Source organism: Schistocerca nitens, chromosome 1, assembly GCF_023898315.1.
Source record: "Schistocerca nitens isolate TAMUIC-IGC-003100 chromosome 1, iqSchNite1.1, whole genome shotgun sequence".
In the NCBI taxonomy this organism is placed as follows: Eukaryota; Metazoa; Arthropoda; class Insecta; order Orthoptera; family Acrididae; genus Schistocerca; species Schistocerca nitens.
In genome coordinates, this window is record NC_064614.1 from 159,499,573 (window position 1) to 159,526,779 (window position 27,207).

General features: G+C 41.7%; 1 protein-coding gene across 1 annotated transcript in view; it reads right to left on the reverse strand.

The window, feature by feature from the left end:
- LOC126233650 (PH and SEC7 domain-containing protein-like) overlaps nt 1-27,207 on the reverse strand; it is a 291,525-nt gene that overhangs the window by 121,364 nt on the left and 142,954 nt on the right. Inside the window, exons 13-14 of the mRNA XM_049942879.1 lie at nt 15,701-15,845; nt 5,190-5,333 (exon numbers count right to left, since the gene is read on the reverse strand). Of these exons, the coding sequence (XP_049798836.1) occupies nt 5,190-5,333; nt 15,701-15,845 (289 nt within the window). The remainder of the gene's footprint in view (nt 1-5,189; nt 5,334-15,700; nt 15,846-27,207) is intronic.

Below are 27,207 nucleotides of genomic sequence, written 5' to 3' on the forward strand. Positions count from 1 at the left end.
GCCTCAAAAAATTAATATATGCCAGGATAGTCACTCACATAGCAAACTTTGCAATAATTACTAAAAACCAGCTTCAATTTATACAAGGTATCTCCACAACTGAAGCTATATTTTGATTTACCAATAACGTTTTGAGATGTATTGACAAGAAGACTTTGTCTGTGGGCATTTTTTGTGATCTTCTAAGGCCTGCAACTTGTCTATCATAGACTGCTTATACACACATAAAAAAGAGTTTTGCATCACCGCAGTTCCAGAACTCCTGAAGACAAATGATGACTATGGATATTGTATCAAAGACACAATCCCTTTGACGCCTATTAGACAGAGGGGGTCTGACAGCCGATCAGTCATTCCACCAGGAAGGAGGTAGTTCAACCATGCCTAGACTGTCAATACAGCGGTTCAATAATGTCCATATTGTTACTTAGTGCCAAGAAGGGCTCTCAAAAGGAAGTGTCCAAGTGTCTCTGAGTGAACCAAAGGAATATTGTTCGGATATGGAGGAGATAAAGAGAGACAGGAACTGTCAATGACATGCCTCACTCAGGCTGCCCAAGGGTTACTACTGCAGTGGATGACCACTACCTACTGATCATGGCTAGGAGGAACCCTGACAGTAACACCACCATGTTGAATAATGCTTTTCGTGTTACGACTCCAACTGTGTGCAATAGGCTGCATCATGCAAAACTTCACTCCCAATGTCCATGGCGAGGTCCATCTTTTCAACCACGACACCATGCAGAGCGGTACAGATGGGCCCAACACATGCTGAATGGACCCCTCAGGATTGGCATCAAGTTCTCTTCACCGATGAGTGTCGTATATGCCTTTAACCAGACAATTGTCGGAGATGCATTTGGAGGCAACCTAGTCGAGCTAAACACTTGAGGCACACTGTCCAGCGAGTGCAGTAAGGTGGAGGTTCCCTGCTGTTTTGGGGTGGCATTATGTGGGGCCGACGTATACCACTGGTGGTCATGGAAGGTGCCGAAATGGCTGTACGATACGTGAATGCCATCCTCCAACCGATAGTGGAACCATATCGGCAGCATATAGGTGAGGAATTCGTCTCCATGGATGACAATTCGCGTCCACATCGTGCACATCTTGCACATCTTGTGAATGACTTCCTTCAGGATAACATTGCTCGATCAGAGCAGCCAGCATGTTCTTCAGACATGAACACTATCGAACGTGCCTGGGATAGATTTAAAAGTGCTGTTTATGGACGACGTGACTCAACCACTCTGAGGGATCTACGCCGAATCGCCATTGAGGTGTGGAACCATCTGGACCAACAGTGCATTGTGGATAGTATGCCACGATGAATACAGAAATGCATCAACGCAAGCGGACATGCTACTGGGTATTAGAGGTACCAGTGTGTACAGCAATCTGGACCACCACCTCTCAAGTCTCACTTTATTGTGGTACATCATGCAATGTGTTGTTTTCATGAGCAATAAAAAGGGCGAAAATGATGTTTATGTTGATCTGTATTCCAATTTTCTGTACAGGTTCCTCTCGGAACAGAAGTAACGCAAAACTTTTTTTTATGTGTGTAGAAAAAGCATTCCACTGTGGACTCCAAGGAGAATTGGGTCACTGGCTCAAATCCTATCTACAGGGCAGACAGTAGAACATAGTGAAACTTCCTGGCAGATTAAAACTGTGTGCCGGACCGAGACTCGAACTCGGGTCCCGAGTTCGAGTCTCGGTCCGGCACACAGTTTTAATCTGCCAGGAAGTTTCATATCAGCGCACACTCCGCTGCAGAGTGAAAATCTCATTCTAATAAGACATAGTGTTAGACGATAACAATACACAGGCAGGAGGGATAGAATCTGATGAGAAAAGTAAATTATGGAGTTCCATTAGGTTCTGTCCTTCGTCCCCTGCTATTTCTCATATAAATCAATGACTTGTCTTTGCCCTCAAACAAAGCAAGCAAGCAACATTACAATGTTTGCAGATGACACAAGTATTGTGATAGACGATAAGACATTACCTGACTGAGAATTAAATGCCAAACAATTACTTGAGGATGTTCTGAAATGATTCGCGGTAAATCCCCCAACTATAAACCTCAGCAAAAACAATTCCATCTATATCCATTCTGGTTACAAAAGCCCACAGGAGATAAACACTGCACATGAGAGGCAGCAGATACAAACAGTAGATTGTTTGCAATTCTTAGGCATACATACACACTACGGGCCAAAGAACTTGCTACACCAAGAAGAAATGCAGATGATTCATTACACAAATATATTAAACTAGAACCGACATGTGATTACATTTTCACGCAATTTGGGTGCATAGATCCTGAGAAATCAGTACCCAGAACAACCACCTCTGGCCGTAATAACGGCCTTGATACACCTGGGCATTGAGTCAAACAGAGCTTGGGTGGCGTGTACAGGTACAGCTGCCCATGCAGCTTCAACACAATACCACAGTTCATCACGAGTAGTGACTGGCGTATTGAGACGAGCCAGTTGCTCGGCCACCATTGACCAGACATTTTCAATTGGTGAGAGATCTGGAGAATCCAGAAAGGCTCGTACAGGACCTGCAACATGCGGTTGTGCATTATCCTGCTGAAATGTAGGATTTCGCAGGGATCGAATGAAGGGTAGAGCCACAGGTCGTAACACATCTGTTCAAAGTGCCGACAATGCGAACAAGAGGTGACCGAGACGTGTAGCCAATGGCACCTCACACCATCACGCTGGGTGATACGCCAGTATGGCAATGACGAATACACACTTCCAATGTGCGTTCATGTCGTCAAACACGGATGCAACCATCATGATACTGTAAACAGAACCTGGATACATCTGAAAAAATGACATTTTGCCATTCGTGCACCCAGGTTCGTCGTTGAGTACACCATCACAGGTGCTCCTGTCTGTGATGCAGTGTCAAGGGTAACCACAACCATGGTCTCCGAGCTGATAGTCCATGCTGCTGCAAACGTCGTCGAACTGTTCGTGCAGATGGTTGTTGTCTTGCAAACATCCCCATCTGTAAACTCAGGGATCGAGACGTGGCTGCACGATCCGTTACAGCCATGTGGATAAGATGCCTGTCATCTCAACTGCTAGTGATACGAGGCTGTTGGGACATAGCACAGCGTTCCGTATTACCTTCCTGAACCCACCGATTCCATATTCTGCTAACAGTCATTGGATCTCTACCAACGCGAGCAGAAATGTCGGGATACGATAAACCGCACTCGCGATAGGCTACAATCCGACCTTTATCGAAGTCGGAAACGTGATGGTACGCATTTCTCCTCCTTACACGAGGCATCACAACAACGTTTCACCAGGCAACGCCGGTCAACTGCTATTTGTGTATGAGAAATCGGTTGGAAACTTTCCTGATGTCAGCACGTTGTAGGTGTCGCCACCAGCGCCAACCTTGTGCGATTGCTCTGAAAAGCTTATCATTTGCATATCACAGCACCTTCTTCCTGTCGGTTACATTTCGCATCTGTAGCAAGCCATCTTCATGGTGTAGCAATTTTAATTGCCAGTAGTGCAGATAACAGGATTAGCTGGGAACACCACATCCAACAAACACTGAAAAGGTTTAGTCTTGACATTTGCCATCTGCATAATCGCCAAAACTGAAGACATCAATGTTTCAAAATGTGCTTACTTTGGCTACTTCCATTCACTTCTGTGGTATGGAATAATCTTCTGGGGCTATTCACTACTTTCATAAGAGGTCTTTACAAGTCAGAAAAAAACTGTCCGAATATCGTGTTAAGTCCTTCCAAGAACCTCGTATCGCAACCTTTTTAAGCAAATATGAATACTTACCAATACTTCACAATATCTCTTTTCAATCATGACATTCACACTTCACAGTTCCACTCAATACGAAATGAATGAAACATAGCATCATCATAACACAAGAAGGAAATATGACACACATTGTGACCTAAAAAATTTGTCTCTGGTGCAAAAAGGTGTAAAATACATAAGCACAAAAGTCTTCAATGCACTTCCAAGTAATATGAAGTGTCTACGAGGTAATGATGTACTATTTAAAAGTAATCCAAAGGAGTTGTTGCTTGAAAAACGTTTCTGTTCTCTAGAAGGATTCTATAGCAGAGATAGCCAAGATTATTTTCCACGTATTATCGTGTATTCCTGATTCAATAGATCTTGCTTCTTTAATTAGATTAATTGGTGATCTTTAAGTCAAGACTTTTACTCTGTAAAAATTGTTTAGATAAGATCTGAAAAATGTATCTTAAACTCTGTTTGTGAGTGTAATTAGAACTTACTGATTGTGTTACTTTATTAGTATTTTCAGTTTGTATACTTAACCTTTGTTTGTTATCCTGATGGTAACAAATGTAATACAGAATTAAATGTTTTGACTCATTCCACATTAATGCATTACCATGCAAAAATGGATATATGGAATTAATGAATTAATTAATTAAAAGGGAATTGATTTTGAAGTAAATATTAAAAGGAAACAGTGATTCCTAGTACATACGACATGTTCCATCTCTAAAAATAATAAAAATAATAAGAAATTAATGAGAGAGGGGGTTACCATCACCACACAAATCAGCAAACCTGGTATGAGCAACTGGCATCATACAATGTATATCTGTGGGTCTACACACCAGTCTTGTATCTTGTTAAAAGCTGGAATGACCCATGACCTTATTCTCAATTGCACTTGACACTATTTTGCTGAAGTGACCTACAATAAACTACAAGTAAAATTACAGTCAGCTCTTTCATAACTCATACAGAACACAACAAATATTCCATTAGATCCAGTGGCCTTCCCTATATCACATGATTTCATTCCCGAACAGTCCCTTTGCAACCAGCACTTTCAAATTGTTACCGAATGAAGGTATTTCAGCTTCAAAAAGTCAACTTCTGCTTGTCAATATGTCAGCTTCCAGTTTGCAGGTACTACTTCTACCTTCATTTTAGAAACCCTTTCCCTTAGAAACAATTAATGTGTATCATAAATGTAAGAAACAGTGAATCCTATCAGCGAAGTGTAAGTGACAAATATACAAACCTGTACATAAAAGAAGGCCCAATCTGCCACTACTGGGAAGGAGAAAGGCTGCAGCACACAGTGATCTAAACCAGAATGTAATGATGTAGGTTATAACTTTTATGAACACACTGTCTCACCTCGTGATGCAGGTACGCATCCTTCTCCCGGTAATTGTGCAGCACAAGGCCCCGAGCTGAGCGGTCTGGGGGATTTCGCCGGTGCTCTTCCAGCTGTGACTCCAGACGTTGCACACGCTCTTCGTGGTCACGTAGTTGTTCTCGCTGCACACACAGAGAAAAACAGGAATTTAAGGTTGTTCCCACAGAAAATTATCAGAGACATAAGAAGCAATAAATACTGACACAGGGAACAGAGTTAACGATTCACAACGCTTTAAATTTATGCAAAGCTCATAGTGGAGAACTGCCAAGAGAGTAGAGATGAAGAGGCTTGCAGGGAACACAGCTGCAACAAACCAGTTTTCGGACTGGAGAATCACCACCATACAACTGGTTAACAAGCCATGCGATACTGTGCAAAATGCTTTTCAGAAGTCACAAAATACTATATCTAGAGATGAGTTTCGCATGACTGATGTTTCCAGAATTCATTATGGCTGGCATGGAGGTGGTCATTCTGTTCAAAATAACTCATTATGTTTGAGCTCAGAATATATTCTGAGACAATACAACAGATAGAAGACTATGCTATTGGACAGCAGTATTGTGTATCACTTCTGGTACCCTATTCCTTCAAGGGTACTAAAGCATTTTATGACTGAAACATGGGTCATCTCAGCTGCTAATTTTCTACAGAAACTAATAAAGATAGCTCACTGATTTCGAACACGGACTACTCATTGGATATCGTGTGAGTAATTAATCCATCAGCAGCATTTCAAACTTTCCAAAGCAGCCCACGTTGACTGTAAGTGATGAGTTCATGAAGTAGAAATGTGACTTAACAATCACAGCTAAACCAAGACCAGGCAGACCACCTGTAACGATGGACAGGCCCATCAAGCATTGTGGAGGATGGTTGCAAAACATCACTTGATATCACTGGAAGGAATCACTTGAGTTACGAAGTGCTAATAGCAGTTCAGTTAGCACAATAACTGTGCACAGGGAGTTAAAAAGAATGGGATACAATGTTTGAGTAGCTCCTTGTACGACATATATTTCTTCTCAATGCTAACCACTTGTGGAAGTGTAGAGAGTGACAAGCACTGAACAGCGGATAAATGGAAACAAGTGATCTGGAGTGATCAATCATACTATACTCTGTGGCAATCCAATGGAATCTGTTTGGGTTTGGTGAATGTATGGAGGACATTACTTGCCATCATATGTAGAGCCAATGTTGAAGTAAAGAGGAGGTAGTGTTATTGTATGGGGTGTTTTTTATGTTCAGGGTATGGTCCCCTTATTGTGCTTAAGAAAATGCTACATGCAGAAGGATATGAACACATTTTACAGTATTGTATACTGTGAACAGTATAGGAACAGTTTGGAGACAATGATCATTTGTATCAGTATGACAATGCCCCCTGTCATATAACAGCATCTGTAAGGCAATGTTCCAATGACAATAAGACTCCTGAAATGACTGACCTACACAGAGTCCTGATCTAAATTAGAAGACTATGCTTAAGACCCCAGCATCCAACATCACTACCTTCTTAGCTTGGTTCATGAGGAAGAATGAGCTGCCATTTCTCCACAGACATTCAGACACCTCACTGAAAATGTTCCCAGCAGTGTTCAAGCTGTCAAAGACGATAAGTGGACATGCCCTTCATTTATGTTCACTAATAGGTATCCAGATACTTTGATCAGACAGTGCAGGATTCCTTGGAATAATGATGATGTAATTCTTGTGAAACCTTATTGGGTCAATTCAGAGGAACTGTATTTGAAGAAGACTGTCCAACCAATATGCTGTCACCATTGAGTACCTCAGATAAGGGTAATGACAATAAGATAAGGAAGGTTAGGGCATGTACAAGACATACGGACAATCACTTTCCCCTTGTACAAATGGTGAATTAAATAGGACACAAAATCGATAATTTTGGTGCAAATTACCCATGACCATCCACTTTACAGTGATTTTCACAGTATTTATGTCACTGCAGATTTCTGATTTTCAGAAGTTACCTTTAATTTCAGTTCCTGTGCCATCTACGAGTATCTAGACACTAACTTTGCTGCCACTGGCAGCCTTTGCAAAGGAACAGAACTGCCCTTTTGACAGGCAAATGAGTTTCATTCAGCATCTCTCCAGCTATAGTCCTCCATTTTGTCCTACACTTTTTGTGCCAGCGCTAGCTGCAATACCTCCCTTCTCCATGAGGACACCTGCCACTTCTCTCTTCTAGGAATCCAGCTCTCTTACCTTCCCTACTACCGAGCAACTCATGATGTACTGTTCCCCCACCTTCACAGGTCTAGAGTCACTATCCCACCAGCTGTATCCTTGCCAGCTTTGTATCTGAACATACTGAGCTTCACATTGCACACACAAATGTCCAGTCTCTGCTTCTGCCAGCTCATCTCAACAAGTCATGTCATATAATTCAAGACACAACCAGCATCCCCCCCGCCATGTAATACTTCTGTTGGAGGCCTGGCTCAAACTAAGTGTTCCCACAAATTCGGTAAATCTAGACAGCTGCACCTGACAGAGTAACCAATGAGGAGGGGGTGTATATATGCTCTGATTTATCACCATTCATTTTTTCACACATCGAACAATAATGAAGATAAACAGATGGAATATATGTTGATAGAGACCAAATTCCTTAACAGAAAGTGCCCGATATGTGACCTCTACAAACCCACTAACAAAGGCGGGTTTGCCCGCTTCAAAACTGCTCTTTTGAGTCTTGAACCGACATAAAAGCATATAATTATAAAAAAAAGCATATAATTATAGATTACAATATAAAATTTCTATGGAATAGTGCATCTAGTGTGAAATTTAAGTTTATGCTTCCTCCTTCAAACTTATCACTAGTTCAGCTTGCTTCTACCTTCATGCGAACAGTAGTCACACTCTCATAGGTATACACTAAACTCTCACTAATCTGACCATCAGTAGATCAGCCTCTCAGCAATTCGGTCTACATCCAGCCTCTAGTTGCTCAAGCAGAAATGACCAATACAATAATGAATGATGTTAGTTAATTACAAGGTAAACAATCAAACAATGGAATAATGGCAATATTATGAAAAGGATAGTTGCTACTCACTATATATGTTGAGTCACAGATAGCGCAACAAGAAGACTGTCAAACAAAGCTTTCGGCCAAACAGGCCTTCTTCAGAACCGACAACACAACACACAAGACCACAGTCTCTGGCTGCCACGGCCAGACTAAGAGCAGCAGCACATGGTGGGAGAAGCAAAATGGGTGGTGAGAGTGAGGTGGAGGCTGCAGCAGGGAGGGGAGGGATAGCAGGATAGAGGTGGGGGATAATAAAGTTCTGTTTGCGGGCGCATACAGAGAGGTGCTCATGTAGTACCAGGTGCAGAAAGGTGGTTAAAACCTAAATTTTGCAGCAGTGAGTTTGCTGGGGCAAATTAAAAACCTATGTGTATACTGAAAGAACAGGCTAATCAGAAGTGGAGGTGGTGTATCCATCGCTGTAGACTAGAGGCTCAAATCCACTGAGGTAGAAATTGAAACCACATGTGAGATTTCGACAAGACTTGGTATCAAGGGTGGGCTTAAATTTATAATTGGGTCAGATCAACCATGATTCACCACCAGACGTAGCTGAAAACTTCAGATGAAACCTCAGTTTACTATTACACATTTTTCCTGAACATACTGTCATCATATCAGAAGATCTAGATAGTTACAGTTTTGTAACTGAGGTCATGACAAGACACCATGTGGGACAAAGTACGTGATTCATGTGTAAACTACTTAAATAGATAATTCAGGAGCTGACCCACGATGGGTATGTATTTGGTCTAAAGACAACAAATATACTGAACTTCTTTGAGATAGTCAATGTTAAAACTTGTGCCAATGACCATAAAGCAGCTGTAGCAACAGTGTTTGCCAAAATACAATGGGCAAATAGAATAAGTAGAAAGACTTACATATTCAGTTAAGGGGCAGTAATGTCATTTATCAAGGAGGAGCTTGTCTAACATAGTGAGTTCTGGGGAAAAGAAAATTTAGGGAGACTGCATTGGCTGTATAATGGAGTGGAACAGAAAGGATTTTGCTCTGATGGGAGTGGGTGTTTCTGCCATGACACGAGCATTACAGTCGAGGAGAGAGATGACGGACAGTGTTCATGGATAAGACAGTAGAGAAGATGGGTGTGAAAGTGGAAATGGAAATCTCTGCACTTGTCTGCACACAGTCAGGATTGCTGTGCATATGATGGTTAAATGTGATCAAATAGTCGAAAATTACAAATATAAGGAACACAGGCTTTCATAAACAGATACAGGCCAGGTGCCATGAACGTTCCTGATAAATGAAGTATTAATTGTATGTACAAGCTTCTTTCTCAGTTCAAGAAGGAAGTGCTTTTTATATTTTTGTAAGACACTGAGAGATGCTGTTGTCTTTTTGCACATTACTGTTATGTGCGCAGTCCAATTTAGATTTTCATCTATTATTACTCCTAGACTGTTTACTCAAAGACAGAATTTGATATTTGTCTCATTTGTGGTTAAAAGTGAAAGGGATTGCCGGTATTTCAGACATCCTGTGCCTATTTTGATAGTACAAGCAGGTCAGCACTGAGATTCTCGATAGCTATCTTCAGGTTTATTGGTTTTGCACTCGCGTACAACTGGAGATCATCAGCGTACATGTGGTATCTGCAGTAGGACAAAACTGACAATACATTATACCTAATATTGAACCCTGGGGGCCGCTGATATTACCTGCCTTCAGTGTGACTCTATGGTGCCAGACATGACATGTTGCTAGTGAGATGTCAGGCATGAGTGAAACCATTGCACTGAACTTGGTGAGAAATTTAATAGGCTGCTAAGTTTGAAAAGTAAAATGTCGTCATCAACAGTGTCAATGGTGGTGTTGAATTCTAAGAATCACCTGATAGTTGCCTTTCGTGCATCCATGGCAAGCTTCAGGTCATCTGTTACCTTTATTAAGGTAGATGTTATGCTGTGTTTGTATGGAAGCCTGATTTGTTTTTATCTAGTAGTTTGTTTGTAGTAAGGTAGTTTGGTAGCTCATAATGGACTACAAATTTCAAGGCTTTGGAAAATGCAAATGGGGGAGAAGTTGTTGAGGTTCTGGAGGAATGTGGATAGGGTGTCCTCACCTTCACTCCAATAAGCCACCTTCCTAGATGTTGACCTCCACCAGAGAGATGGCTACATCAGTACCCCCATCCATATCAAACCTACTAACCACCAGCAATACCTTATCTTTCGAGTCTCCCACCACCTCCAAAAGTCCCACAGTCCTGTCACAGAGGAACATTTCCCGCGTAACTCAGTACCATCCGGGACTGGAACAATGGAATTACATTCTCCGCCATGGTTTCAATTACCTCTCTTCGTGCCTTTAAATGAGAAATGTCCTGCCCACTATCCTTCCTACCCCTCCTACAGTGGTATTCTGCCATCCACTGAACCTACACAATACACTCGTCCATACTTACATGACCCCTGCTCCCAGTCCCTTACCTCATTGCTCATACTCCTGTAATAGACCTAGATGCAAAACCTGTCCCATACATCCTCCTACCACCACCTACTCCAGTCCGGTCACTAACATCTCCTATCCCAAACAAATGCAGGGCTCCCTGTGAAACCAGACAAGTGATTTACAAGTTAAGTTGCAGCCACTGTGCTGCATTCTATGTAGGCATGACAACCAACAAGCTGTCTGTCCGCATGAATGGCCACTGACAAACAGTGGCCAAAAAACAAGTGGACCACCCTGTTGCTGAACACGTTGCCAAACATGATATCCCTCACCTCAATGACTGCTTCACAGCCTGTGCCATATGAATCCTTCCCACCAACACCAGCTTTTCTGAACTGTGCAGGTGGGAACTTTCCCTGCAATACATCTTACGTTCCCATAACCCTCCTGGCCTCAACCTTCATTAGTCACTGTCCTCACACATCCAGCCCCCTCCCTGTTGCCATTCCAGCACTACACATGCGTCATTTCACCGCCAAACACAGTCTTTTAATTTCTTTTTATTTATCTCCTTTCCGCTATTTAACCCCCCCCCCTCCACCCCCCACCTTCTCTCCTGCCCTCCGACTAAACTGCAGCACTCCACTGTTCACCACCCCTACCATACTATCCCTCCCCCTCCCCGCCCCAGCCTCCTCCTTACCCCCACCCAGTTGGCACTCCCATCATTTACTGGTGCTGCTGCTTGCAGTGTGGTTTCAGTTGTCCAAGACAGCAGACGTGTGTGCAAATGGTATTTGCTTGAGTATGTGTGAGCGTGTGTGTATGTATGTCTATTGCTGACAAAGGCCTTAATGGCGAAAGCTATAATTGTGTGAATCTTTTTGTTGTACCTATCATGACTCAGCATCTCCGCTATATAGTGGGATGCACACTATGGTATTTTAGGTAAAACGACTCTCCATTCAGTTGGCATGATAATGCATGTAGACGACCCCATATATATTTAGCGCCCACAAGCAGCACTTTACTCCCCCCCCCCCCCTCTATATTGCTATCCCTCCCCATCCCTGCGTCAGCATCTTCCTTACTCCCACCACTCATTTTGCTTCTCCCACCATGCACTGCTGCTCTTAGTCTGGCCGGGGGCAGCCAGAGACTGTGTGTGTGTGTGTGTGTGTGTGTGTGTGTGTGTGTGTGTGTGTGTGTAAATGATAAAGGTCTGTTTGCCCAAAAGCTTTGTTTGACAGCCTTTTTGTTATGCCTATCTTTGACTCAGCATCTCCACTACATGCTGAGTAGCAATTAACCTTTTCATAATGTTAAACAATGCTATACATGTTGGAAATGGTGACTTTTTTATCGTTTAGTGTCGTGACTTCTAAGAGTAAACAGATTATGCTAGATCCCAAGCAGAGAAATGAAATTAGAGATAAGTTGAACTGAGGTTCTTTGCAGAAAGTCATTGCTGGTGAGTACAATGTCGGACGAGCAACTATTTATGACCAACCTTAACAGATGAGGACATAATCAAAAGTGTACAGAAAGTTATGATGAAAGTGATGAAGAAGAGAACAGAGAACATGAAGATATCTCGCACCACTGGCTTGAAGTGGCAGACATCTTCCTGTAGCACATTCTGCAATTGTTGGAAACATGCAGTACCGATTTAATGCTTGTAAAGTCACTGTGTGATAAAGCATACTGACATCATGTGTCATCATGACAACTAAAAATTTGGAACATTTCGTGTCCGCCCATGACATAAGTTTCATGACATACTGGCTAGAATGTCCTAGAAAGAAACTGCAACAGACTACATAATGAAACTACAAACACGTTAATTTCTCTGAACTTGTAAATGAGGCACAAAATTGGGGGTGGGGGTGGACATCTCCTACATCATTCTCTGACATGAATGAAAAACTTCATGGGTTTATTAACAAACTTACTCAGCTAGATGACAAGTATGACCTCCTTATGACTGGAAAAGTAAGACAGCCACCTGCACCTCAGCTAACTGAAGAGCTAAAACAGTTCATTAATCTCAGACATGCTGCATGTACGACATATAACTATGCTGCATGCCTGAAAATCATATTACTTACAAGCAGATGCAGAACAGAGTCAGTCAAGCTGTGAGAAATGCAAAACTTAGGCATACAGATATATTAAGTGACAACAGAAGTGGAAAAACCTGTGTGGCCATGGTATAGGCGAAGTAAAAGCTGCAGCTGATTCCACAATCCCAATCAGTGACCGGAACCAGTACTCTACATTACCTACAACCACAATTGAACACCGAGCGAGGTGGTGCAGTGGTTAGCACACTGGACTCGCATTCGGGAGGACGACAGTTCAATCCCGCGTCCGGCCATCCTGATTTAGGTTTTCCGTGATTTCCCTAAATCGCTCCAGACAAATGCCGGGATGGTTCCTCTGAAAGGGCACGGCCGACTTCCTTCCCTAATCCGATGAGACCGATGACCTCGCTGTTTGGTCTCTTTCCCCAAAACCAACCAACCAACCACAATTGAACGACAAACAAAACAGTGACTTTTTGATTACTTAAGCGGGTAAATGACTGTACCCATGTAAATTCTATCTAAAGCATGTAAATTCTATCTAAAGCACGTTACTTGCAACACCATCATAAAACCCATCACGCATATCATCAGCACCTACTGGATACGATGGCATTGCAGCCCAATTGATGAAGCTTACTCCTGCAAACTATAACATATATCTTCAATCACAACTTAATCACAAGTGTTTTCCTTGAGGCCTGGAAATAAGGACTAGTTAAGCCACAACATAAAAAGGACACTGCCACAGCCTGTGCCATATGGATCCTTCCCACCAACACCAGCTTTTCTGAATTGCGCAGGTGGGAACTTTCCCTACAATACATCCTATGTTCCCATAACCCTCCTGGCCTCAACCTTCATTAGTCACTGTCCTCACCCATCCAGCCCCCTCCCAGTTCCCATTCCAGCACTACACAGTCATCATTTCATCGCCAAACCCAGTCTTTTTTTCTTTTTTTTTTTTTTTTTTTTTTTTTTCCTCTCTCTCTATGCTTTCCGCTACTTAACCCCCCTCCACCTTCTCTCCTGCCCTCCATCTAAACTGCACACCCACCATACTATCCCTTCCCCTCCCCGCCCCAGCCTCCTCCTTACCCCCACCCAGTCGCCACTCCCATCATGCACTGGTGCTGCTGGTCACAGTGTGGTTTCAGTTATCTGAGACAGCAGACATGTGTGCAAGTTGTGTTTGCATGTGTCTCTACTGCTGACAAAGGCCTTAATGGCCAAAATCTATAATTGTGTGAATCTTTTTGTTGTGCCTATCATAACTCAGCATCTCCACTATAAGGTGAGTAGCAACTTTCCTTCCCTAATATTGTTACATTCCATCCTGGATTTTCCATTGTTTGATAGTGAGCATCCCTACAGAAGTCAGCTACCTGGGTAGCAGCCTCAGTTGTGTCACGCACCTCAGAACCATTTAGGTAGACTCTGCAATTCTCAACCCTATGGCACAAGTCTGAGAAGTTGCAGCCAATTTTGTCATATGATGTTCCACGTCTCGTCTCTGATTCAAGTCTTCTAGTCGACTCAGACCAAGAGGCTCTTCTTTCAGAGCCATAACCATATTAAGTGCTATATTTATAAATTCTGGTATTGTTTTCCAATGTTGAACAGCTCTTAATCATAATCGTCAGAAACCAGTATGAAGCAGTTGTTCGCATGTCTACCCACTTAATTCTATACAGGAGGGTTGAGGGACTACAAATACAACTTTCGGACACTTTTTGCAATGAATACTTTCTGTATAGTCAGTTGTGGCATTGATCCCCTCACCCAACACGCGAGCGCGCACACACACACACACACACACACACACACACACACACACACACACACACTTCCGAACAATTTTCATGTATAGGTACTCCCGCAAGTACAAAGCTAATGAAGGAATAGAATACATATAATTTCTCTGTCTTCAAGATTCAAACACTGTGTGCAGAATTTTGTAAATGTTACAATGGCCACAATGAAAGTCATGAGAAGCCCACTGTTAAAATTCCAATTCCAACAGTGCAACAAACCCTAATCTACAGATGCTATGTCACATGATGCAAATTGTGAAGTCATTAGCACAATCACTCGACTACAGACAGCACTTCCAAAACGGTTGACATCAGTGTTTTGCTTCAACAGCTTGCTGCCACTGAATTCCTCGTCAAAAAGAGAAAACGTGCTGCCAAAATTCACCGCAGACTTCAACATTCCTATGAAGATTTCTACAAAAGTGGCAGCAGTATATGGAGATAGGTGAAACATTTCAAAGGTGGAAACACATGTACAAGCCTTGGAGTAGGTGTCGTCGAACTGTCTCCATGGAATGCAACAAGGGAACATTCTGACTGACTTTCTTGAACTGGACAAATCATAAGGGCTGCCTGCACTTTTGAAATTCTGTCATGCATTGTGTTATAAATGCCCTTGGAAGGAGATTACCCTGCAACAGAATAACATGTATCCTCACACTCTCATATCGCTACGAAGGTGGTCATGACATTTGAGTTAAAACTCGCTCCCCACACCTGACTTGGCATCCTCTGACTACGACTACCACCTTTTCTATTCTGTCTGATCAGATGCGAGGCCAACATTACAGGTTGTTTGAAGACGTTCGGAAACCGGTGCATCAGTGTTTTCAGGAAGTTGGAATGGAGTTCCTTAAGGATAGTTTCAAACTTGTATAATGATGCGAGAAATATGTCCAAATAAATAGAGACTATGTTGAAAAGTGACAGAAAGTATGTAGATTAAGATGATGTACTTGGTTTGTCTAAAAAATGAACACTAAAATTTTAAAAATTGTTGCTCATTACTTTCAGTAAAACACTCATATTATGTACTTCATACATATGGCTTCAACTGGCAAGGCTAATATAATAAACAGAGCCGTGAACACTAATGTACCCACCAGACTTAGTTTTGTATGACTGCAGGGAAGGAGAGGCCTCTGGAACTTCCGCTGAGATCCCACGGCACTGGCCAAAGGTTGGGCTGAGAAACTGGCAGCCACAAAATTGATGGTGTCTATCCACGACTGCAGTTCCTTCGAATCACTGAAAATAAATGTTCGAAATGAAGAATTACTACATTTGTAGAAAGACTTCTTTTCAGTGGTGATATAAACCAAAGAGTTGTACAAAGCGCTGAAGCTTATTAACACACACACATTAAACAACACAAACAGAGACGGTATTCAAATGTAAACTGAAAACATAGGCATAATTTACCATGAAGACAAGTCAAAAATGAATCCCAAGAGTACGATGTTTTAGTACTATCAACTGGAAATACACATATCAAAAAAAGTTTTGCATCATACTGGTTCCCACAATTCCTGAAGATAGCCATTGACCGTGGATATTGTATCACAAACACAGTCCCTTTGACTGTTCAGAGACGTCCCTAAACCTGTCCAAATATGTAAACAACTATGCATGAGCAGCACCTATTAGACGGAGGGGGTCCAACAGCCAATCAGTTCCAGTCATTCCACCAGGAAGGAGGTACATGGCTCATGTTGTCTCTAGTTCAACCACGGCTGGACTGTCAATGCTGTGGTTCGATAGCTTCCGCATTGTCCCTTTGTGACAGGAAGGGCTTTCAACAAGGGAAGTGTCCAAACATCTTGGAGTGAACCAAAGCGATGTTGTTCGGACATGGAGGAGATACAGAGAGACAGGAACTGCCAACATGTCTGACTCAGGCTGCCCAAGGGCTATTACCGCAGTGCATGACTGCAACCTATGTCTTATGGCTCGGAGGAACCCTGACAGCAACGCCATCATGTTGAATAAAGCTTTTCATGCAGCGACAGGATGTCGTGTTACGACTCAATCTGTGCGCCATAGGCTGCATCATGCAAAACGTCGCTCCTGACATCCATGGCGAGGTCTATCTTTGCAACCATGACACCATGCAGCGCGGTACAGACGGTCCCAACAACATGCCGAATGGACCGTTCAGGATTGGCATCACATCCTCTTCACTGATGAGTGTCGCTTATGCCTTCAACCAGACAATTGTCGGAGATGCGTTTGGAGGCAACCCGGTCAGGCTGAAAGCCTTAGACATACTGTCCAGCGAGTGCAGCAAGGTGGAGGTTCCCTGCTGTTTTAGGGTGGCATTATGTGGGGCCGACACACGCTGCTGGTGGTCATAGAAGACGCCATAACAGCTGTACGATACGTGAATGCCATCCTCCGATCGATAGTGCAACCATATCAGCAGCATATTGGAGAGGCATTCTTCTTCATGGATGACAATTCGCCCCCCCCCCCCCCCCATGCACATCTTGTGAAAGACTTTCTTCAGGATAATGACATTGTTCGACTAGAGTAGCCAGTATGTTCTCCAGACATGAACCTTGCTGTTTATGGATGACGTGACCCCCCCAAACCACTCTGAGGGATCTACGCCGAATTGTCATGAGGATTGGGACAATCTGGACCAACAGTGCCTTGATGAACTTGTGGGTGGGGTTCTTTGTGGGAAGCGACCAAACAGCAAGGTCATTGGTCTCATCGGATTAGGGAAGGACGAGAAAGGAAGTCAGCCATGCCCTTTCAAAGGAACCATCCTGGCATTTGCCCGCAGCGATTTAGGGAAATCACGGAAAACCTAAATCAGGATGGCTGGATGCGGGATTGAACCGTCGTCCTCCCGAATGCGAGTCCAGTGTGCTAACCACCGCGCATCTCGCTCGGTGAACTGGTGGATACTATACCACGACGAATACAGGCATGCATCAATGCAAGAGGAGGTGCTACTAGGTATTAGAGGTATCGGTGTGCAGTCTACAACAATCTGGACCACCATCTCTGAAGGTCTGGCTGTATGGTGATACAAAATGCAATGTGTGGTTTTCATGAGCAATAAAAAGGGCAGAAATGATGTTTATGTTGATCTCTATTCCAATTTTCTGTACAGGTTCCGGAACTCTTGGAACCAAGGTGATGCAGAACTTTTTTATTATGTGTGTTCTTACACAAAGCAGGAGATCAAACAATGGAAAGTCCAGGGTGAAATAACAACATAGAGATGATGTATTATTACTCAAAACAAACAGCAGGCATTGAATTACAGACAGACACAATGGGAAAGGATACTAAAAATATTTAAGCTTTCAGACATAGTCCTTCCTCTCAAGTCGAACTCTCTCTCTCTCTCTCTCTCTCTCACACACACACACACGCATGGTCGCACACTCCCACAAGCCTCAGCACTGGGAGACAGCAGCCACCTGTGTGAGTTGTTGCTGTGTGAATGTGTGAATTTCCACTGCTGAGAATGAGGAAATCTTAGAAATTTCTCCAAAAATAACCTTTGAAGTTAAGTTGCTTTACTTTGGCTACTCCTCCATGCTGCTACACAATATTGCCAAGGCAAAAAATGAAGAATAGTTTAGACACCATCATGCCTTGCCGAGGAGGGGCTATGACCGCACCTGCCCCTGAACTAGCTCGCCCAGCTACGCGTAGCCAAATCTTCCGATATACTTTGAAACCAAATCAGTCAGTCAGGCCTTATTGGCCGGAGACAGTAGCCACATGTATATGAAAGTAGTAGTTGTGTGAGTGTGTAAGAGCTCTGCTTCTGATGAAGGACTTTGCCCGAAAATTAATCCATTTCCAATAATATTTTCACTATGCCTGTCAACGACTCCATGCCTCCTCTACGTGGTAAATACCAATCTATCCTTTCTATAATGCAGGGTGGTTATAATTAAACTTTCAGTAATTGAGCCAGTTAGGTGGAAAAATATTCACCATACAGGTTCCCAACTTTATGGGAATGATGTTCAGACTGTGCATTCCAGGATTTTCGTTGTTAATAGTGTTAGTGTCACGATTTTCATTTAGGTGACATAAGGTTCAAACACAAGTTGAGTGTACATTATAATCGCAGAAAATCAACATGGGTGTGGTCAAGGTAAGCAAGGCTTTATTCGTAAAACTGTTTAAATGAAACATAAATAGTGTTGCTGCTCTTCACGAGTATCGTTGCATTAAAGGAATAAGGTCAGGTCCTTTTTCCGCTCAGGACTGAAGAATATGATTCAATGTTCGAATTAAATGGTGATTTGGGAATTGCTTAGGGAAGAGACCAAACGCATACTGCACCGCAAATTGTTGAAGAAGTTACTACTGCCTTGGCCGAGAATGCTGGATGCAATGTGTCATCTTTGAGCAGTGCACAAGCTGTGTCACAATAGCTGAACACTGAGTTGTTCACCAATGTTTTGGGCAGCAGCAGAGCAATCTCTAATACGGTTTGAGCTGTCACGGATGCAGACTGTCATCACATTGAGAAGTGTTCGTAACCTGGAATGTAAGTGTGATATGCAATTAACAAATGTTACCCTCTCATGTGGAAATTAAAATGAGTTTCTTTCAGTGGTTTATTTGTTATTTATCTTAAAATAAAATGTGCTTCTTTCAATGGTTTATTCATTACTTCTCTTCTGCATGTCCTTACGAATGTTTCCATAAAGTTTCACTGTCAAATGGTTCAAATGGCTCTGAGCACAATGCGACTTAACTTCTGAGGTCATCAGTCGCCTAGAACTTAGAACTAATTAAACCTAATTAACCTAAGGACATCACACACATCCATGCCCGAGGCAGGATTCGAACCTGCGACCGTAGCAGTCGCTCGGTTCCAGACTGTAGCGCCCTGAACCGCACGGCCACTCCAACCGGCGTTTTACTGTCCTACAGTCACTCATTTCTCATACAGGCCCTCTCAACCACTGAAAGTTTGATTATAACCACTCTGCATTTTTATTTACATGAATGTGCAAAGGATTATTAGATGTGAAAGTCCCATCAAATAACAAAAAAATCCTACAACCAACCAGCTATCAAGTCTCGGTCATTTTAATTCACAGTTTAATGAAAAATTTATGCAGCAATCATGGAAGGTCATGAATAATTCTGACCATGACAAACTAGTTACACAATTATGTACTAACACAATATGAAAGTAAGCTAACTTCTCAATCATGAGCATACATTTTGACACAATGTACAAGATGCAGTCATGAACATAGAGAATCTAGGTAAAGTAAGCAGTGACCCAATGTTTAAAAGTGGTAAAATTTGAATTCTACAACCATCCAAGTAAATAATCAAACCATACAGCTATCGTTATAACGTTCCAATTAACCCTGAAAGACAAATGCACAGATTCACACGGCTGCCATAAATGACAACACCCTTCTTCCACACCTTTCTTCCTCAGTTTAGTTATATGTTCCACACACAATATTTTTATTCCAAAATCCTTTACATGTGGGAGAAACAACTATAATATCCAGCTGAATACACTGCTGCTCAGAATTTTATTCACGTACTAGCCCTTCCTCGCCAGCTTCAACTGCATATGTGTTTGACATATTATTGCACACAGCTTCTCCTCCCCCCTCTCATTATCCATCTCCTCCTGTCCCCCCTCTGGTCATATCCTCTTCCCCCTTCTAACTGTCCACCTCCTCCTTCCCTCATCTCCGTTTCTCCCCCCCCCCCCCCACCTCTCCCTGCTTGTCCGCCTCCTCATCCCCTCTCTCTGTTCAACTCCTCCTCCTCCATCTCTCTAACCATCTCCTCCTCCCACTTTCTCTGTCCAAACTAGGGCTTCTGATAAAATATTGATAAATTAATATTTTTTCCAAAAAATATCAATATATATCGACGATATTTTCCCCCCGATATATCGATATCAAACAGGAAATATCCAGTGCCAATGTTTTTATTTTATATTATATTATATTTTTTAATAATTTTTGATAAATATCTGAAGTCATTCTTTTCAAACTGCAGAAGAAGATAATTTATCTTCACTGTGTGAAGGGAGCTTTCATCACATCTAATCTTCCACTTTGACTGTGTGAACCAAGTATATGTGGCACAAAAGTAGTAGTCTGATCACACTGGAAGGTGTCCGTGTGAATGGAATGACAAGATTTTCGATGTCAAGAAATAGAACACCTGCTGCATCAAAAAACAATTTTTAACACATCTAGTGTGCTACTTCTTCAAGTCAGCATTCTTAAAAAAATTGGTGAAAGTGATGAACAAAAATCTAAATGACAAGACTGGTGTTTGTGGCAGGTGGAGACGTGTGAGGGAAATGCTGACCCGTCAGACACCTTTTACTGTACCACTTATATGGAGTTACCGTTGTTAGTAAGTGGTTATCGCCAAGCGTGAATGTGCAGTGTCTTCCTTTGAATTATTGCTCTAAGAGAGATAGACAGGCTGATAGCTTTTTGATGTACAGAACATCTAATAATAAATCAATATTTAAATATACAGCTCTAAAACCAGCAGTATATTTACAATGTGCAGCTGATATTTTTATAGGCAACTACACAGATATTTTTGCCACTGATACATCGGCACTTTTTTTTCGATATATCGAGAGCTGATAATGGTATCTCTTTAAAAATCGATATATTGGATTCCAGATATTTTTAAAAATATCAACAGTCCTAGTCCAAACCCACCCCTCCTCCACCTCCCTCCCTCCTCCTCTTTCCATCCTCTCTGTCTGTTTGTCTTTGTCTCTGTCCTCCTCCTCTTCCCCCCCCCCCCCTTTCCCTTTGTCTTCTACTCTGCAACCTCTCTCTGTCCACCTCCGCCCCCCTTCCCTTTGTCCATACCCTCTTCTCTCTCCTCTTTGTTCTTCTACTTCTTCTCCCTCTCACTATCTTCATCTCCTTCTCTTTCCTCCCTCTCTATGCATCTTCTCCTCTTCCCTTTCTCCGTGTGTCTCTTCCCTCCCTATCCACCTCCTCCTCCCACTTCTCATTACTTATTTCCTCCCCCTATCAGCCCCATCAATCTCTCCCTACTATCTCTCTCCTCTATCCATCCCCTCTTGCCAGCATTCTCTGTACATCCCCTCCTTCCATCTATTTTGAGCTTCCCTCAGTCATGTGCAACTGCATGTGTGGCCCCTGCAAAACAGGCCCATAAAATAGGCCAATACTACTCCCACAAACACCTGTCCATCAGGCCACCCACTCATCGAGGATTGGAAAACTATTTATTGCTCCACACATGCAGGCTGTCCAGCTAAGCACACCTATAAGGCAGACCAATACTGTTCCTACACACAACAGGCCTGATGTGCAGGGCAGCCTATACAGCAGGGGATGGAAAAAAAGGAAGAAAAGATTTTGCCCTTACCTATATTCCTATTGAACAAATACATACATAAATGTATATATGCTGCTTTAAAAGATGATGTTCTTGTTGTTGTTGTTGTTGTCAGTCCAAAGACTGTACAGCGTTGTTTAAAAAAATGTACATCCTATGTCCATCTAAATGTTTATTAGTGTAGTAAGCAAAAATTTGAAGTAAACTGATAAAGAGCTTTTCCAGATTTTTATATGATGCTGTTGTAGCCTTCAGTCCAAAAACTGATTTCGTGCAGTTCTTCGTTCTACTCTATCCTGTGGAAGCTGCTTCATCTCTGAATAACTATTGCAACCTACAGCTTTTTCATCCTGCTTACTGTATTCATCTCCTGCTCTCCCTCTAAATTTTAACCCCACTTCCCTCCAGTACTAAATTGGTGATCCCTTGACGTCTCAGAAAGTTCCCTATCAACATATCCTTTCTTCTAGTGAAGTTGTGCCAAAAATTTCTTTTCTCTCCAATTCTATTCAGTACCTACTCGTTACTTACATGACCCACCCACCTAATCTTCAGCATTCTTCTTTAGCACCACATTTCAAAAGCTTCTATTCTCTTCTTGTATACTGTTTATCATCAATGTTTCATTTCCATGCATGGCTACACTCCATACAAATACTTTCAAAGAAAGACCTCCTTAACACTTTAGTCTCTATTCAGTGTTAACGTACTTCTCATCTTCAGAAGCACTTTTCTTGAAATTGCTAGTCGACATTTTATATCCTCTCCACTTCGGCCATCACCAGTTAAGTTTGCTGCGCAAATAGCAAAGCTCACCTACTACTTTCAGAGTCTCATTTTCTAATCTAATTTCCTCAGCATCACCTGATCTAATTAGACTATGCTCCATTATCCTTATTTTGCTTTTGTTGATCTTCGTCTTATATCCACTTCCCAGATACTGTCCATACTGTTCAATTGTTCTTCCATGTCCTTGGCTCTTTCTGACAAAACTACAATGTCATCAGCAAACCTTGGGAGTTTTTATTCCTCCTCCTTGAATTTTCATTCCTTCTCCAATTTTTTCTTTGATTTCCTTTATTACTTGCTTAATGTATTGACTGAATAACACTGGCGATTGGCTATAACCCTATCTCACTCCCTTCTCATCCCAACCACTGCTTCCCTTTATGCCCCTCAACTCTTATAAATACCGTCTGCAATCTGTACAAGTTGTACATAACCTATTGCTTTCTGTATTTTACCTCTGATACCTTCAGGAATTTGAAGAGTTTATTCCAGCAGACATTGTCAAAAGCTATCTCTAAGTCTGCAAATACTTTAATCGTTGGTTTGCTATTCCTAAACCTATTTTCTATAAGATGTCATAGGGGTCAGTATTGCCATATATGTTTCTACATTTCTCTGTAACCCAAACTGATCTTATCTGAGGTTGGCTTCTACCAGTTTTTCCATTCTTCTGTAAAAATTCGTATTGGTATTTTGCAACAATGACTTATTAAACTGATAGTTTGGCAATATTCACACCTGTCAGCACCTGCTTTCTTTGGAAATGGAATTACTATTTTCTTCTTGAAGTCTGGGGGTACATCACCTTTCTCAAAGATCTCACATACTGGTTGGAATAGACGCGCCCACACACTCGCACCCCAGACCCCCCCCCCCCCCCCTCACACACACACGTTTTTATTCCATGTATGGATATGTTTTTACTCTTATCATTATCTGTGGAGCTAGTTGGCATACAAACTTTTACTAATGTGGTGGACATTGATTTCTTCTCTGTCTTGGCTACAATAATGTGTTCACTACCTGTTTGTAGTAGCGTACCTGCATACTTATTTTCTTATTCATTACTGACCTACTCTTGCATTACCCCAATATGATTTGTGTGTGTGTGTGTGTGTGTGTGTGTGTGTGTGTGTGTGTGTGTATGCGCGTGCGTGCGTGCGTGTGTGGTTGGGTGGGTGCGTGAGCGCGCATGCACACAGGTGGTCAGAAACAGTGTGCTTGTAAGTGTATTATAAGTTACGCTGAAAAATAATTTGTTATGAAAAGAAGAGATATATTGCACCATTTCCAGTTAGCCAATCAGGCCATTGCATGTGCAAATTCAAGCAGTCTGCCAAATACTATTACTTTCAGCTGTTCTCCATAACGTAGATTAGTTCTCATAATGTAGATTATAGCCTACGACTCACATTCAATCCTTACTACCTTCCCTTGTCCAGTTTCTGTATCACTCTCCTGTTTAGTTTTAGGAAACCAAATGAAGACAGGCTCTGGTGGACCACATTAATTTGCATGCCCAATGGCCTGATTTACCATCTTCAATGCAAATTAACTTGGAAAAAATGCAATGTATCAAATTTTTTTCTTAACAAATTATTTCTCAGCATAATCTACCCTGCAACACCCTTACAAGCTTTTCAGACTGTTTCTGATCACCTTGTGCGTGTGTGCATGTTTATATATACACTGACGAGCCAAAACATTATAAACACCTGCTTAATAGCTTGTTGATCCATCTTCGGAATACAATACAGCACCGATACTGCACACCATCAATTCTACAATTTGTTGGTAAGTTTTTGAAGATATGGGGTATCAGATGACTACAAAAAAGTCATGTAATTCCTGTAAATAATGGGCTGCTGATTTATGTACGTGATGACAGGACCGATAGCAACCCAGAAGGGTTCCGTTAGATTCACATCAGGTGAATTTGGTGGCCAACACATCAACATGATTTCACTGTCACGCTCTTCAAACCACTTAGAATGATTCTGGCTTCGATACACAGAAAATTATACTGCTGAAAGATGACATCACCATCAGGAAAGATATCAAGCATAAAGGGATGCTGGTGGTCTGCAGCTGAAATGATGTCTTCAATTATTTCCACAATTCCCATTCAAGTGCAGGATAATGTTTTCCATAGCACAATACTGCTCCCATCAGCCTGCACCCATAGCATGGTGCATGTTGGGAGCTGCTGTTTGCCTCAATGATACCATTTGCAGAGATGACCATCAATCTGATGTAGCAAGAAATGTGATTCATCCGAAGAGCCGATATGTTTCCAATGACTCGCGGATGAATCCCAATGGTCCCATGCCCACTGCAATCATAACTGTCGATGTCGTTCGGTCAACATGTAAACACACACACGGGTTGTCTGCTGCAGAGCCCCTTATCTTTGCTAGGATGAGCTCCCATCTGCCTCTGTTCTGCTAACATACTTCTCTTACCACGTCATTTGCCCGCAATGCCACCAAGTAGCATCCAACATCACAAAGAACAGTGGTCAAAATGTTTTGGCTGTTCAGTGTGTCTATATATTTTTCTCTAGAAGAGAGTTGTATTGGGATGGAGAAGAACTTGTGTGTGTTTCTTGATTCCAAGAACACTTTCAAAATGATATTCTGAAAGAAAAGCAAGTGGAGTACCTTAAACAAAATGCTATTGCAACACGACAAAGAAACAATACCAACAGAATAAAATTAGGAAAACATTTATGAAAGGGCTGTAGTCTTATCACACACACTTAAAGATATATTTCAAAGATACAATTGAGCATTGTTTACCAGTGGTCATCTATGGTCTAAGAATATGATGTTTGAGAATCACATAAAATTTGGTTCTTCTAGCTAGGGCTGGGGAATTATGCCACAAAAAAGTAGAGGAGATCAGAGCTACTTTAAAAGCGTAAGGAACGAAGACAAATATGAATAAAATTTAAAAAATGATGAAATGGGTGATCAAAAGATAAAAAGAATACTGAATGGGCACAAATTTCAACACATGCAAGATTTTAAGTACATAGGAGGTATAATAGAAAATAAGTGGAGCGACAGCACAGAAATTTAATCATGAATTCCAATGGTAAAACTGCCATTTTCTAATAACAGGAAGATTTTTGCAATGGTAAGAGAATGTGATTAACGAAAATGTTGATAATGTATTTGGTTTGGAGTGTTCTGCAGTAAAGCTCTGAAGCATTGAATATGATAAGAAAGGCAGAAGGGGCACGGCACTCTTGGAATATGGGTATGGCAAAGAAGCGAGTAAATAAAACAGGTAGACAGAGAACATATGCTGAGGAAAACTGAAGAAGAGTAATTACTGAATGTAACTGACTGCACACGAAGAAACTGGAATGAGCATATACTGAGGAAATGAAAAAGAAATTATATTATAAATAGTTCTAGAATGAAATCTACATCTATATACACACTCCAAAAGCCAATGTATGGTGCACTACGGAGGGTAGTGGTGTATGTCAGTGGGTAGCTTGTACAACTACTAACCATTTCAGTTGCTTTTCCACTAGCAAACAGAGCGAGGTGACTGACTATATGCATCTGGAAGAGCCGCAATTTGTCTTATCTTCGTGATCCTTAAATGAAATACATATTGGCAACAGCAGAGGCATTCTGCAGTCAGCTTCAAATGCCAGTTCTTTATTTTATCAATAGCATTCCCCGAAAAGAATATTCCCTTCCCTGCAGGGATTTCCATTTGAGTTCCTGAAGCATTTGGAGGATAGGTGAAATGCAGGACAGAAGACTCAATCGATGATATTAATAAGGAGTACAAGGGCTACAAAAACTGGAGACAATATGGATATGCTCACAGAGCAGAAAACTTGATGATGACAATGACAGCAATGATGATGATGATGATGATATTCAAAATCTAAAAAGCTATATGTAGTAGAGGATAGTACACATATTTCTCCTTCTAATGCCTTGTAAGCAAATATTTCTAAATTCTCATGCTTAACTGATCGATTAATATAAAATTTCATTCATGAATAAATTATGGAGAGTTTGTGATTAATATTTTCAACTGCTGGGACTGACATCTAAAAAAACATGTCACTGAGCCTCACATATAATTCTAATTACTTTCTTCGTGCAAAAAACAATTTTTGACCAAGTGATGAGTTGTCCCAAGCAATTACACCAATGAACATGAATGAAAGAGAACACCTGCAAAATATATGTTCCTATTTTTGTCAATTATTTTTATGGAAGATGTAGGTAGGCTACGATGTTTTAACATGAGCATTACATTGTTTCTCTAGTTGTAGGCCAACACTAAGCACATGCAAGAATTTACAACTTCCTACAATGTTTTTGTCAGTACACAACATTATTACTGTCAATTTTGTGTGTGTTTGTCTATGGGGTGAATTGGGAACAGTACTTCCTGAGAGTATGTCTTAGCCAGCCAATCTGTCTCTGAAAGGAAA